The sequence below is a fragment of the Phascolarctos cinereus genome, unplaced genomic scaffold (assembly GCF_003287225.1).
Source record: "Phascolarctos cinereus isolate Bilbo 61053 unplaced genomic scaffold, phaCin_HiC Scaffold_4;HRSCAF=312, whole genome shotgun sequence".
In the NCBI taxonomy this organism is placed as follows: Eukaryota; Metazoa; Chordata; class Mammalia; order Diprotodontia; family Phascolarctidae; genus Phascolarctos; species Phascolarctos cinereus.
In genome coordinates this window covers 280,931,707-280,947,326 of record NW_027555847.1, presented here as the reverse complement: position 1 = coordinate 280,947,326, position 15,620 = coordinate 280,931,707, and the positions used below count along the sequence as shown (strand labels likewise).

Sequence of the window (15,620 nt, the reverse complement as noted above, 5' to 3'; positions counted from 1 at the left end):
AAAAAGGATAACATAAAGATATCAAAAAAGAAAGTCTCCTGAATAAGTGAAATGAACACTTATGACCAAATATTTTAGATTTAGAATATACATGAACTCCCCTATTTTACAATAAGGAAAATCAAGCCCAGAGAAGTTAGATGACTTGCTAAAGGCTATACAGGCAGTGTACTGCTTTTTCAACCAAAGTCCTCTGAATTCAAATCCAGTGTTCTTTTTAGCTGCTCTGGCAGTGTCTTCTTCAAGTCAGCTTACAACTTTTCAAAGAAATTACATTGTTTTATTTTTTTTTTTATTACAAATAATATTATAAATCATTACATTATTTTATTATTTTACACTTCTATGGAGGAATCATATTTTTCATTATGGGAAAAAGAATCTTTGTAATATGCATTTCAACAGGTCACCTAAAGATGTGAGTTTTATTGTTAGCCTCATGTTGTACCCTTAGGACTTCCAGCCCTTTCCACCTGCTCTATAGTTGAATTATATAAAATTACTTTTGGCTTTCCAGTCATAGAACAAAATGGCTCATTTATTTTAAATGTTTGAAGTCCCAAAGTATATTTCCTCTAGTCACCAGACTGTCCTGATTTTATGTGCACAAGTATTTAAACAATAATAATAACAACACACATTTGTATATCACTTTAAGGTATGCAAAAACACTTTAGTCCCAACAAACCTGTAAAGTAGGTACTACAAGGATAAATATTTACATTACACAGATGAAGAAACTCGTTTTTATAGGTGACTTTCCCAGGGTCATATGGCCAGCAAATGGCTGAATTATTATTGGATTGCATCCCTCTTGACTCCAAGTTCAGTACTATATCACAACTGTCTCTCACATCTTAAATCGCACTGGGTTTAGTGCACAGCTGTTATAATGAACATTTAGGTTTCTAGATTGACCTTTAACAGACATGTAAAAATGAATTCTCACCTGCTCCTGAAGTTGGGCATGGTTCACAAGCCTTATTCCAAACTTTGCCAAAATTATATGTGTAGAGGCACATCCTCTTGGTCTCATTAAAGGGCAGCTCATTTTCACATATGGTTTTGTTCTGGTAGCAAAAGCTTTTTCTCATGTCTATAAATAGAAAAAAACAGTTTTAAGGTGATAAATAATTTATCTGTCCATTGACGAGGCTCAAACAACTGTAGACCTAACCTTCTAAAAATCTCCATTTTCATTTTTTATCACCTTTGCCAATCTTATAGGTGTAAGGTAGAAACTTCAAGGCTGCTTAAACGTTGCACTTTGCTTATTAGTGATTTGGAATATTTTTTCATATGATTGCTAGTTTGCTTTCCTTTTTTCTGAGAAGTATCTGACTGACCATTTATCTATCATAGAAGGGCTTTTGAATAAAATCTCTCTATGTATTGTAGATATCACAAAATAACAAAATAACAAAAGTTTGCTGGAGATTTTCCCCTATTTACCTGTTTTTCTTCTTATTTTAATTGTGAGATTTTGTTTGTGCAAAACCTTTACAATATTTATATAGTCAAAATTGTTTATGTAATGTCCTGTAATCATCTCTGTCCATTTTTTAATCAAGAACTCTTTTCCTGTCTATAGTTATGAATAGTATCTCCTTTACAATTCCTCTAATTTGTTTATGACATTTTATATCTACATATTCTGTCCAACTGATGCCTATTGTGGCATATGGTGTGAAATGTTAGTCTAATTTTAATTTCTACTAAATTGCTTTCTAGTTTTCTCAGAAGTTTCTGTTATATAGTGAGCCCTTTAATTTATCAAATAGTATGCTATACTTATTTGTTTCTGAATTTTGACAAGCTAATCATTTCCAAATCAGAAGTTAAATGTAAAATCCTACTTCAGCCATCTGCTATCTGCATGCCCTGGGATAATACACTTACCTTCCCAGGCATTATCTCTTGTAAAATGAAGGGGTTGGACTAGATGACCACTAAGGTCTCTTTCATTTCTAAAATTTTTAGGTGTTTCATTTTAAGGTAAAACTTGTAACTTATAAATAGAACATAAACGTGATTTGAGAACAATCTTACTACCTCTAGTTTGCTGATATTATCTTTTAATACATATTTTTGTGTATGAAAATAAACAATTTTTAAAAATCTCAGCAATTTTGTAGGCAGGTTTAGAAAATATGATATTGTGACAAGAGCTTTCAAACTTTATACATACAGGAAGTATGACTTACCTCCTAAATCTGTCATCAGTCATGCAGATTTGTCAGATTTTTGAATGGTTTATAGAAATGAATGAAATCTTAAAAATCAAAATAATGACATATTATATAGAATTTCACATACCCATACAGTTATGTCCGCCATTGATTTGCATATATTCAGGAGGACAAATGCAGGTGTAATTTCCCAAGGTGTTATAGTAGGTCCCAGGCCCACAGACACCAGGATGTGTAAAACATTCATCAAAATCTAGAAAAAGAATAAATTATAATTGCTAACCAGAGACTATTGAAGAATAGTTATTGAAAAAAAGAGAAGTTTTCTTAACATTAAAATATAAGTGTATTTCTTTGGGATAGGGAGCTCTGTATGTGAAAATTTCTTTGGAGCGGGGAGCTTCTAGTGTGAAAACTCTCTTTATTGATAGATTTAAGTGTTCTATTGCTTATAATTTTAGTGAGGTGCCTGAGGCACTGAAAGTCTTTCTGATCTGAAAGCTGGCACTCTGTCCGTTCTGTCATATTCATATTAAATATCAGGGGTTCATATTGGACCATAATAGATCCATGATAGGATAACATAGCATTTATCTTAGAAACACTTTTTATAATTGATTCTGGTGGTCTGGTTCCAAAAGGGCCATCGCTTAACTCCAGAGTATGTGATTTTTTTTAATAAGAAAGTAGAAAGACAATTGATTCAATCTCCTCTGTAATAGCCATTCCTAGGGCTTGTTTCTTGTACAATCACACCTACCCTTATCATCCAGCATGTCCACTACTTTATCTCTTCCCTCCATCTATGCATTTTCTTAACCTCCTCCCTGGTAAGCTCAGTATGGACCTCTCAAAGCAATTATAATTGAACTGATACAGGACACTAACAGCAGCAGCTACACAAATGCCATTAGGAGTCCTCTCTCTACATAGTATCCACTCCCTGCCCTCAATGTCACTTGGGCCTTCAGCCATTCTCCCTTGAAGAGTGGGCTCTATGTTCTGTGGAAGTGACAGATCAGAGGCTTTTCCTATTTTTATTTTGGATGGGATAGAGTGAGTCTTACAGGATGAGCTATAATGAATAGGTTTTAATCAGCACCTCAGCTCTCATTAAACTATCTCTCCTCCCAAATCCACCCTCTTCCAAAGTTCCCTATTATTTTTATCCTTCCAGTCATCCAAGTTCATTATCTTGGTGTCACCTTCGATTCTTTTCTCTATATCTCACTCTACATATCGAGTCAGTTGCCAAATCTTGCCATTCTACCTCCACAGCATCTCTCGCATCTATCTCCCTTCTCTCTATTCACACTAGCACTTTAATACATAATGAATCATCCTAGCTCAGGCGCTCATCACCTCTCACCTGGAGACTATTTCAATAACTTTCTAGTTGGTTTCTCTGTCTCATGTCTCTTTTCTTTCTAATCTTCCCACTACACATACAAAGTAATTTTCCTAAAGTGCAGGCCTGACCATGTCACTTCTACTCAATAAACTCCAGCGGTTCCCAGGTTTACTGTAAGATCAAATTTTATTTCATCTTTATCTCATCCTTTAAAAATTTCTGTTGCTTTTATAATGAAAGGCACTGTGGGATGACGAACAGAAAATGAGTTTCAAAGGCCAGGTCAGACTTGATTTCAAGTACTGCTTATGACTTGTGGGCATTTTATTTAACCTTTCAGACCTCAGGCCAATTCTCTAAAATTAAAAGTTGCAGATAGAAGATGGCACAGAATAGGCAGGGACTCACCTGAGCTCTCCCCCAAATCCCACCAAACTTCTTTAAATAATGCCTCAAAACAAATACTAGAGCAGCAGAACCTACAAAAAGATACAAAGAAGCAATTTTCTAGCCCCAGACAACTTAGAAGATCAGCAGGAAAGGTCTGTTGCACAGGGGTAAGAGTGGAGGATTGTCCAGTGTAGGCTGCAGTGCCCCAGCAAATGAGCAGTAGGTCTTGGGGGCAACTGAATCAGCGGCAGTTTGCAGACCTCTCAACCCAAAGAGGGTAAGGGGGTCAGAAAACTGGTCAGAAGAAGATTACAGGGATATCTTTTTTTGATACAAGGACAGAACTCTGTTTCATTGCCCCTACTTGGATCTGGGTTACAGTCCTAGGTTTCAGGGAGAAGAGGGGCACTAGCACACCAGAGATTGCAGCTGCAGTGGAGCTGGGACCTTGAGTCTGGTAAAAGTTCCAGGGCGGAAAAGAGTGCTTCTAGTTTCTCACAGAACAGAGCACAGGTCAGGAGACTAATGAACACACCTGTCCTTAGATCATAACACCTTGAAGGAACTGAAAACTTATAGGTCCCCAGAATTATCTCTGAAAACAGCTACACAAAAAATCTGAAGCTTGGGTTAGTGCTTCATCCATTCTGGAAGCAGAGCCCCAGTTTAGCATAGAGTTAAAAGTCAAGATATAGGCTGGAAAAATAAGCAAACAGGAGAAAAAGATTCTGACTACAGAAAGTTACTATGGTGACAGGGAGGATCAAAACACAAACTCAGAAGAAGACAACAAAGTCAAAACTGCTACATCTAACATTTCAAAGAAAAATATGAATTGGCCTCAGGCCATGAAGAGCTCAAAAAAGATTTTAAAAATCAAGTAAGAGAGGTAGAAGAAAATTGAGAAATGATAGTCATGCAAGAAAATTATGAAAAAGAGTCGACAGTTTGGTAAAGGAGGCACAAAAAATACTGAAGAAAATAATACCTTAAAAAACAGAACAGGCCAAATGGTTAAAGAGGGACAAAAATCCAATGGAGAGAAGAATGTCTTGAAAAGCAGAACTGTCCAAATGGAAAAAGAAGTACAAAAAATCACTGAAGAACTCCTTAAAAAGTATAATTGGCCAAATAAAAAGGAGGTACAAAAACTAACAGAAGAAAATAATTCCTTAATTGGGCAAATGGAAATGGAAGCTAACGACTTTATGAGACATCATGAAACAAATAAACAAAATCAAAAGATTGAAAAATAGAAGAAAATATGAAATATCTCACTGGAAAAACAACTGACCTGGAAAATATATCTAGGAGAGATAATTTAAGAATTATTAAACCACTTGAAAGCAATGATCAAAAACAGAATCTAGGCATCATGTTTCAAAGAATTATCAAAACTGCCCTGATATTCTAGAACCAGAGGGTAAAACAGAAATTGAAAGAATCTACTGATTATCTCCTGAAAGAGATCCCAAAATGAAAACTCTCAAATATTCTAGCCAAATTCCATAGCTCCCAGGCAAAAGAGAAAATACTTCAAGCAGCCAGAAAGAAACAATTCAAATATCACAGAGCCACAGTCAGAATAACACAAGAATTTGTAGTTTCTACATTAAAGGATCAGAGGGCTTAGAATATGACATTCTGGAAGGCAAAGAAACTATGATTGCAACCAAGAATCACCCACCCCGAAAAACTGAGGATAATCCTTCAGGGGTAAAGTGGATATTCAATGAAATAGAGGATGTTCAAGCATTCCTGATGAAAAGACCAGAGATGAATATTCGCAAATCTGACTTTCAAATACAGGGTTCAAGAGAAGCATAAAAGTTAAGCAGGAAAAATAAATCATAAGGGATTCAATAAGGTTAAACTATTTACATTCTTACATGGGAAAACAATACTTGTAAATCCTAAAACCTTCTTCATTATCAGGGCAGTTAGAAGGAGTATACATAGACAGGGCATGAGTCTAAGTTGAATATGAAAGCTGAATAATTAAATTAAGGAGTAAGAAAGAGAAATGTACTGAAAGAGAAGGAGAAAAGAAGAGGTAGAATAGGGTAAATTATCTGACATTAAAGAGGTAACAAAAGAACTTTTACAGTGGAGGGGAACATGAGGGCAGTAGGGAGGGAAAGCACGAACCTTTCTTTTATCAGAATTGGCTCAAGGAGGGAATAGCATATAAACTCAGTTGGGTATGGAAATCTGTCTTACCATACAAAAAAGTGGGAGAAAGGGATAAGAGATAAGGGGTGGATGGGAAATAGAAGTGACAGCAGATTGGGGGAAGATAAAAGCCAGAAGAGCAAAATACTTTTGTGAATGGATAGGTGAAAGGAGAGAGAGATAGATTAGGATAAATGGGAGAAATAGGATGGAAGGAAATACATAGTAAGCAATCATAACCATGGAAAAAAAATTACAACATATTTTTCTGATAAAGACCTCATTTTTCAAAAATAAAGAGAACTGAGTCAAATTTATAGAAACCAGAGGATATAATCAAAGCTATCTATAGTCTTATGAAAAATGCTTTAAAACACTACTGATTAGAAAAAAAATGCAAATTAAAACAACACTTAGGTACTACCCCACACCTATAAGAATGGTTCATATGACAGAACAAGAAAATGACAACTACTGGAGTTGATGCAGGAAAATTGAGACACTAATGCACTGTTGGTGAAATGGTTCAACCACTCTGTAGAGCAATTTGGAACTATGGCCAAGGGTTATAAAACCATGCACACCCTTTGACCCAGTAATACCACTATGAAGTCCGTATCACAGAGAGACAAAAGGCAAACAGGAAAAGGAGCTGTATGTACAAAAATATTTTTCTAGTAGTTCTTTTAGTGGTGATAAAGAATTGGAAATTGAGGGATGTCCATTAGTTGGGGAATGGCTGAACAAGATGTTGCACATGATTGTGATGGAATTTTAGTGTGGTGTAAGAAATGACATGCAGGATGCTTTCAGAAAAACCTGGAAAGGCTTACATGAACTGATGCAAAGTGAAATAAGCAGAACCAGAAGAACGCTGTATATAGTAACAGCAATATTGTATGATGATCAACTGTGAATGACTTAGCAATACAATAAAGCAAAATAATTCTGAAGAACTCTACGATGAAAAATGCTCTTCATTTTGAGAGAAGGAACTGATAAGAATCTGAATGTAGAATGAAACATACTTTTCCTTTTTCTTATTTGTGTGTGTGCGTGTTTTCTTTCAGTGTGTGTGCGTGTTTTCTTTCACAACATGACTCACACAGAAATATGCTTGGCACAACTGCACAAGAAAAAAACTACATCAAATGGCTTGCCTTCTCAAGAAGAAGGGTGTATTGGAAGGAGAAATGGAGAGAATTTGGAACCTAAACTTTTTTTTAAAGAATGCTAAAAAATTTTTACATGTAATTGGGTAAGAATATTAAAGTAAAAAAGTTGCACATAAGGTGTTGACCTGTATTGATAAACAGTTTCCTTACCCAGCTACTCCCTCTATCAATGAAATGACAAGTTCAATTCCTATTTCAATCTTTTATTTAAGTTTTATAATTTACATGTATTAGTGCAGTTGTCCATTTATATTATATATATATGTATATGTATATAGATATAGATATAAACATACTATGTATGCACACATTGGGATGACTGCTCAAATATGATTTATAGGTGAGGTATATGATAAAAGTTTGGTGACCATTGCTCTATAAGAGAAAGTCATTCTTTACTAAACCATTTTTCTGCCAGGATCTTTTGCCCCTTCCCTCACTCTTTCAGTATAATTATCAAATACGATAATAATTAAAATAAGTGGTCTACATAGTGTGATGTTTGCTTGTTGAAAAAAAAAAAGGAAATGTATGTAAAATTTTGATATTGTAATATAGTCCTGAGCATAAGCTTTGATAAAAGAACTCAGTAGCTCTTGGTGGTGGTGGTGGCGGGGGTTAGATCTGGCAGCCCAAAAAAGTTTAGGGGAGGGAAAAGGAAGGGGATAAACATTTATATAGCATCTACTATGTACCAGGCACTGAGCTAAGCACTTTATAATTATCATCTCATTTGATCCTCACAACACCCCTGTGATGTAGTTACTCCTATTTTAAGACTGAGGAAACTGAGGCAACCAGAAGTTAAGTAACTTGCCCGGAGTCACACAGTAAGTGTCTGAGCCTAGATTTGACTTCAGGTTTTCCTGATTTCCTATCCACTGTTCCACCTAGATTCCATGGTGATGAGGAAGAGAAATACAAGCAGGAAAGCATGGTGGGCTAGGGCCCTGCAGGCAAGAAAATATGGCAGATTATTTAAAGGAGCAGAAAATTGGCTACCCCTACAGAAGCCTGATCAGTAGAGGGTTCTCCCTCCTTGGCTGAGAAACTCAGCACTTGAAGGATTCTATTACGCTCTGTTTTACTATCCACCACTGCTTGTCATAAACTTGAGCAATGGGCTTAGAATCAGGAAGACTCATCTTCATGAGTCATTTAACCCAGTTTGCCTCAATTTCTCATCTGTAAAAATGAGCTCAAAAAGGAAATGGCAAATCATTCCAGCACCTTTGCCAAGAAAACCCCGAAAAGGGGTCATGAAGAGTCTGACATGACTGAAACATGACTACACAAAACAACAAAGTATTTCCAAACTGCTCTGACAATAGAAGGTAAATGGATAACATCAACATCTTAAATATGCCATGAACCATTTAAATGAACTTTCAGAGAAAATATTTTTAAAATATTGTATGTAATTTTGAGGACCCACAAAACGTTTTTGGAAAGAAGTGAGAATTTGATTCCCAAAAAAATTATTCACAAATATCCCAAATTATTCCCAAATAAACAGATTTCTCTCATGGAATTTGTGAATTGGACATTTTTCTCTAGAAGTAACCTCTAATTTTTCTCTAAGTATTTTACTTTATTTGTAAGAATTTGCTCCACCTTCACAGATACATGTTTCCTCACTAAGGTAGTAGCCATGTGGACATACACACTGGAAGCTTTCAAAAGTGTTGATACAGTTTTCACCTTGGCAGAGACCTGGTAATTCTTGGCATTCATCAATATCTGCATAACAGAAAAAATCATAATTGAAAACAACTGCTGTAATCCAAGAGAAGAATGATTTTGACATATGTAATTGCTGTATACATCTAAGTTAATGCATATTGAATTGACATGATTTTCTAGACTACTGATTATTTTAGCTTTGCTATAGTTTTAAAAGGGTGACGGAGTTGGGAGGATTGTTCAAATTTGGTAGTGATGGTAAAATGTTTTCTTTTTGCTCCACATCATTCAGATAATACTGTGATATGATTACTTTGTAAGAATAATGTTTGTCATTTTGCTTCCTTTTAATTGAATTTTCAACTGCTTCAATGAACTGTGATTTTATTTATAGAGGGATTCCCTGCAATGACAGAGATCCATGCCTGCTCAACTCTCATCCTATTTTCCCATAAATCTGCCAATGGCAGTCTACAAAATATATGGTAGTCCTTCTAGATCTCTTCATATGTAACATACCAACAGAATATGTTGTGTTATTTGTAGGTTATCTCTTGTTCTCATTACCTGACTGAGCTTTTTTTTTTTTCTGGCCATACATCTCTTTGATGATATCCTTTATCCAGTATCTCCAGATTAATTTTTGCTTTTATTATGTTATAGCTAGCTTATATCCATTCACATTTCTGAATCTCCCAAATGAAACACATAATCACTCAAAAGATTTTGACTTACCTATATATACATAGGAAAAATTAAATTCTACACACAAGAGAATAGACATCCCACAGATTTTATCAATTAGTACATATATCTTGTTTAGTCACTATAAATGGTTACTAAGTTGAAGTCATAATTGATATGAGGAGAGCAGGCAGAACTGTCTTTAAGAAACTATAGTACTTTTAATGACCCTAAGCTTCTCCCTGACACATAAGCCCATATTTTTAATACCAATACTTTTCTAATGATACCATATGGGTACAAGTAATGAAATACCACAACATTCAAAGATTTAAAGATGCTCAACAACCAAAAGGGAAAAGATTCACAGTTAACAGTTAAGTGCAACTATCCATCAACATAGTAATAAATTACAGCTACATTCCTATAACATACATGTAGTCTTCCTTAAAATGGATTTAAAACCAGATTTTTTATTCAGCATGCTAAAACTTTATTAGATGATATATGAGGTGATAATTTCAAGGGTATATCTATTTTTCAAGAAATATCTAAAAATTATTTTTCAGTACTATATTTTCCAGCTGGTTCAGATATTGGTGGTTATTAGAAATGAACTCACCTTCAAGGATGACAGTGACAGGATTAGGTCTGAAGCCTTCACCTCCTGGACACAGAGTATAATATTCAGCTAGGGAAAAAAAGGGCACATGATATAGCCAATGAAGCTTTTATTGTTATTATATACAAATGCTGTCAGCAATGTTGTCTCCTCTTTAACTACCTTGAGTCTTTCCTGATCTTACCCTTGCAAGCTCTGGTTTACAAGTCTAGGCAACAACTGTAAACTTGTCTTTTGTTGGAGCTCATGTAGTCTCTTGCTAGCCCCAACTCCTGTCAATTAGATAAAAGTCTCTGCAGCTTCAGAATGACAGATCTGCAGGATTCCCCCTGTGGTCTGCGATCCCTTTCCTGATTACTCAGCTGCAGGTGTGTGTGTGTGGGGGGTGGGTTTGAATTTGAGATGTTGTTAACTTCTGTTCTTCATCTTTGCCCAGCACACAGCCACAAGCTCAAAACTACTCCTTGCCTTAGTCTGCTGCTCTCAGGCACACATTTTCTCCTCAGTCTACAATGAACTGGTGGTCCAGCTCTGGGATACAAATGACCAAGTGGCTGCTGGCTCCTGGTCCTGTACCCTGTATAGTTTCCCTGTCTCTGCAGGACCTCTTCTGGCCTAAGCACACAGCCACAGACCCCAGTCCAGACTCCACGCCAGAAGACTCTGCTCAGCACCTTGTTCCCATTGCATCCGGACCTAGTTGTGTCTCCCTCTGATGACCCTAGACTGGAAAAATGATTTATTGGGTTTCTTGGAATTCCTAATCACAATTTGGTCTAGCACTCTTTCTAGGTCTTTGCTGGAATAGTTGTAGGAGAAACTTGGGCTGTACTGCTTCTTCTTCTATGCCATCTTTTCTAGTCTCCCCAGGTATGTATATTTTTAAATGTTTCTACTCATCTATCTTAAGTTCTTTAACTATGCTATCCAACAGTTTGTTCTCTTTTGTTTTATTCTTTTGTTAGATCTGTGCAGCTCTGAGAGAAAATATGAAGGTCTCCTACTCTTGTATTCTAATATACATACATATGTTTATATGTATGTACGTATACATATATATCTGCAATTCTGTTACCCATTTCCTTTACTGAGTTTATGTGCTATGTCATTTGGTACGTTCGGTATTGATATTGGTTCACTGTCTATGCTTCCTTCAAGCAAATATAATGAAATTTCCTTATTCATTTCAATCTTTTATTTTTGCCTGACTGCATGATTCTAATTGCTGTCTCTGTATGACCTCTTCTGGCCAAAGCACACAGACATAGACCCCAGTCCAGACTCTGTGCCAGAAGGCTCTGCTCAGCACCTTGTTCCCATTGTATCTAGACCTTGTTATGTCTCCTTCTGAAGATCTAGACTGGAAAAATGATTTATTGGGTTTCTTCGATTTCCTAATCACAACTTGGTCTAGCACTCTTTCTAGGTCTTTGTTGAAATAGTTGTACGATATTGATTTCACCTTGCTGGGGTCCTTACCCTCTTTCTCCTGTGGATTTAGCTGTAATTACTTTAAGTCTGGTGCATAATTCCTCTTTTTTGAAGGGTTAAAGCGGTTTGGAGAAAGTTATTAAGACACCATTGTGCTGGTCATGTGATCTTGACTCTCCAAAATCTGCTTTCAAAAGCGTTATAACCTTATAAATTATATGCACATAATGGAAATAAAATAGAAGGGAAAATAACATATTTTTCCCCTTGTATACAAATGAATTGGCAATCCAATTCTGGGATACAAAAGCTGAGTACTGTGCTGAAAATGAGCTGTAGCTTATGTCAGTGTTGGAACTTAAAAGAATTTGAAGATAAGGTATTCTGTGACTAACTTCAAGAAGGAAATTAATCTCCAAACAGACTAACACCATTTAAGAAAAACTATAATAAAGATTTATCTATGATACTGTGACAAGGTAAAGTTGTGGTTTATACCGGGTTCTGGTTAATACATTTTATTCTAGTACACAAACTTGAAAAACGATAAGAATTCAATTTCCTTTTTCTAAACAGAAACATTTCAGTCTATATGGATGCAAAGATAGGCTTATCCTGTTCCACAAAAATCTACCATCTACCATTTTGAATTTTTCAAGAGGAAAAGTCTTAATATATTAACTTTTTTTTTTTCAGAGAAAATATTACATTGCCCTTGGAATATTGGTGCCAACCTGTTTGAATAGTATTAACTGAATGATAAAAAAAATTTAGTATGACTGTGCCAAAAGTAGTCCATTGCATTTCATAATTAAAATGTGTAAGTTTGATGGAGTTTTATTTTTGAGAATTATTAAAATGCATTTAAAATCCAGATCATTCACTGCAACATTAAGTTACTCTTAACATCAGTCCAATTTTATTTCTTTGAAATTCACACAATTATTCAAAATATACAAGGACTAAAATAAGACTAACTTTTCAGATTTCCTTTTTCCCTTTTCTTGTTGGTGTTGGCTGCCAGTGGAGATCTGTCTCCAAAGGGTTGTGAGAAGATTAAGATCAATCCCATATCATTTTCTTATTGATCCTATTTACAATTAATTAATTTTGTCCTGTAACTTCTAAATTCATGGTTCTTTGTCTCTGAACTTAGTTCAGAGTTCAGCTAGCCTGTAAGGTGTTAAGTTTAAAAATCCAGCTCTCCTGCTCATGGAATTTAACTGACCTTGGAGAATGCATGTGAATAGAAAGGGAGTTCCACCAAGCTATCCTTCAAGGATGTAGAGTTTGCTTTCCAAAAGTCTGGGCTGCTATCTCACATCTGGACTCAAACATCTTAGTCTCATGAGAGGAGAAGGGGGATTTCTGATAGTCTCCATTACCAAACTTCCAACCAATTATGTTTTTCCCTGTGCCTCACCTTTATAACCAATCATACTGTCCTCAATTCCATGGTGTCATCTACCCTGTTCTGTTCTTGGGTCTTTGGCATAAAAAAAGGCAATCCATTGACCCAGTTATTGACAGGTGACATGCCTCAGCTAATAAATGTTATCTTGCACAGAGATCTGCCTCAGTTTTCCCTTTTGTTAAAATCTCAAGCATAGCAGTTGCTACATTCAGAAAAATTTCAAAAAGATACTTATACTTACTGCTGTTCACAGGTGCACAACTCTCACAGAGATTTCCCCAGGCCTTTCCCAGACAGCAGCAGCATGAGGAGAGACTAACTCCAACACCAATGTCAGTGTTGCAGGACAGAAGCCCTTCCCCATGAGGACTAAATTTCAGGTAGCAATTACCAACTTGATTATCTGTAGAACAATACAGGAACTTATAATTACTGGTACTGGATGAAGGAATACTACAAACTTTAACATTTCTTTTGTGAGAAAATGGAAAAGACTTCTTAATACATCTAATATAACCGCATTTGGAAAAAATACCCTCTACCATGTCCCTACCACCTTCTCAGGTAGTCCATCACACATTGGGATAGTTATCATTATTATTATTATTATTATGTTTTTCCTTATATTAAGCATATGCCATCAATGCATTACTCTTAGTGGAATCAAATAGAACAAATCTATTTCCTCTTTCACATGACAATTCTTCAATTCCACTTAACGTTTCTGTTCTCTAGGTCAAACCCCCAGTCTTTAAATCCACCTTTGAATGACATGAATTGCCTTAATCACCTAGTTACCTCTTCTCTAAATGTGCTTGAGCTTAATAATATTTCCATACAATGTTCCTGAATTTGTACTTCAAATAGGGTTTGACTGAGACAGAACACAAGTATAGCACTTTCCTAATTCTGAACACCATCTCTCAATGTAGCCTAAGATCGTATTACTATTTTTGATGGCAACAGCACATTGTTGACTCACAATTTATAGCCAATCAGACACCTCTTCTCACCCCCCAGTCTTTTTCGTATGTCTAGGTTTTTGGTTGGTTTGTTTGTTTTATTTTCTCATCAAGTATGGTAGCTCCTCCTTTGTTAGTGATGAACTTGTCAGCCTAGGACCAAACAGATCTCTGGTCAATTGTCTAGAGCTCTACTTCCCAGTTTACAGCAAACCACTAAAACATTCAATCTTTTCAACCAGTTCCTAGTCCACCAAAATAGGTTATCATCTAGTCTACATTTCCTCATTTTTTCCATAACACAAGAGAATTTGCTATATGCTTTCCTAAAATCTTGGTAAACCATACATATCTATATCTTCTAATTTGTTCTGTCAAAAATGATTAATATGGCATGATTATAAGAGGTCATGCTGCCCATTTGTAATCACCATTTACTTTTCTATGTGACTAGTAACCATTCTTTCAATATGTTTTAGTATTTTGCCAGGTTTAAAAGTTAAACTCAGTGCTCCGTAGTTTGAAGACTCAACTCTCTTCTCATTATTGAAAATAAGATCATTTGCTCTTCTCCAATCCTGCAGTAGCTGTTTTGCTCTCCATGAACTTTCCAAAGTCACTGATAGTGACCTCAGAAATAATACCTGCTAGTTCTTTCAACAACCTGGTATGTAGTTTACTTATGCCTAGTGATTTAACGTTATCAAGGGTTGCTGGGTACTCTCTTATAATGTCTCCAGTTGAAACTTTGAGTTTCAACATATTAGACACTTCTATTACGTCTTTTATAGCCCAAAGACATTTTTGGCTAAGAAAACAAAAGCAAAATACAAGCTGAGAAGCTTGACTTCATCCTATCCATCCTGAGCAGTAGTACTGGTCCTTCTTTTATCCTATTTTCCCTATTTTAGGTGCAACAAGTCTATTTTTCTTCTGGACTGACCTCCATAGAAAAATTTTTGTCCACAGGATCCTATCTTTCCTCTACATCCTTTGAAATATGATCTCCCAAAAGCAAGAGAATATATTATCTTGTTTTTCTTTCCTCTAAAATAGAATGTAAATTTGGATGATTACTTCTACTAATAACCCCACAATTTTTAACGATCTTTAATTATTTGCTGTCTAGAATGGTCATCTACCTTTAAAAGGATGAAACTGTCATTTGGGAAACTCAGAAAATTATTAGGTACTCTGCTCTTTTTGGAGAGAGTAAACTTGATCAGACTTCAAATAGTAGAACTTCCTAATCATTGCCATATTATGCTTCCACATACCATATGATGATGTATTTGTGAGATGTTTTCTGCACTTTTTATATAATTCCGCTTTCTTAGTGTTCTACAGTAAAATCAGTGAGAACATTGCTTCTATGAATCTTCAAATTATTTCTACCATGCTTCTGCCTTTTGGCTCCTGGAATTCCTTACACATTATCTTTTTAACAAACATTAATATTTTACACTCCAGATAGGAACTGTCTTTCAGATATCTGCTATAGGAAAGGCAATTTGTATAAATCTTGAGAGAGTAAAGAATGTAAAGAT

At 35.6% G+C, this 15,620-nt stretch overlaps 1 protein-coding gene across 1 annotated transcript in view; it reads right to left on the bottom strand.

Annotated features, from left to right (window-relative positions):
* LOC110195888 (fibrillin-2-like) overlaps positions 1-15,620 on the bottom strand; it is a 104,867-nt gene that overhangs the window by 63,600 nt on the left and 25,647 nt on the right. Inside the window, 5 exon segments of the mRNA XM_078153096.1 lie at positions 950-1,096; positions 2,317-2,442; positions 8,892-9,017; positions 10,267-10,335; positions 13,353-13,514. Of these exon segments, the coding sequence (XP_078009222.1) occupies positions 950-1,096; positions 2,317-2,442; positions 8,892-9,017; positions 10,267-10,335; positions 13,353-13,514 (630 nt within the window).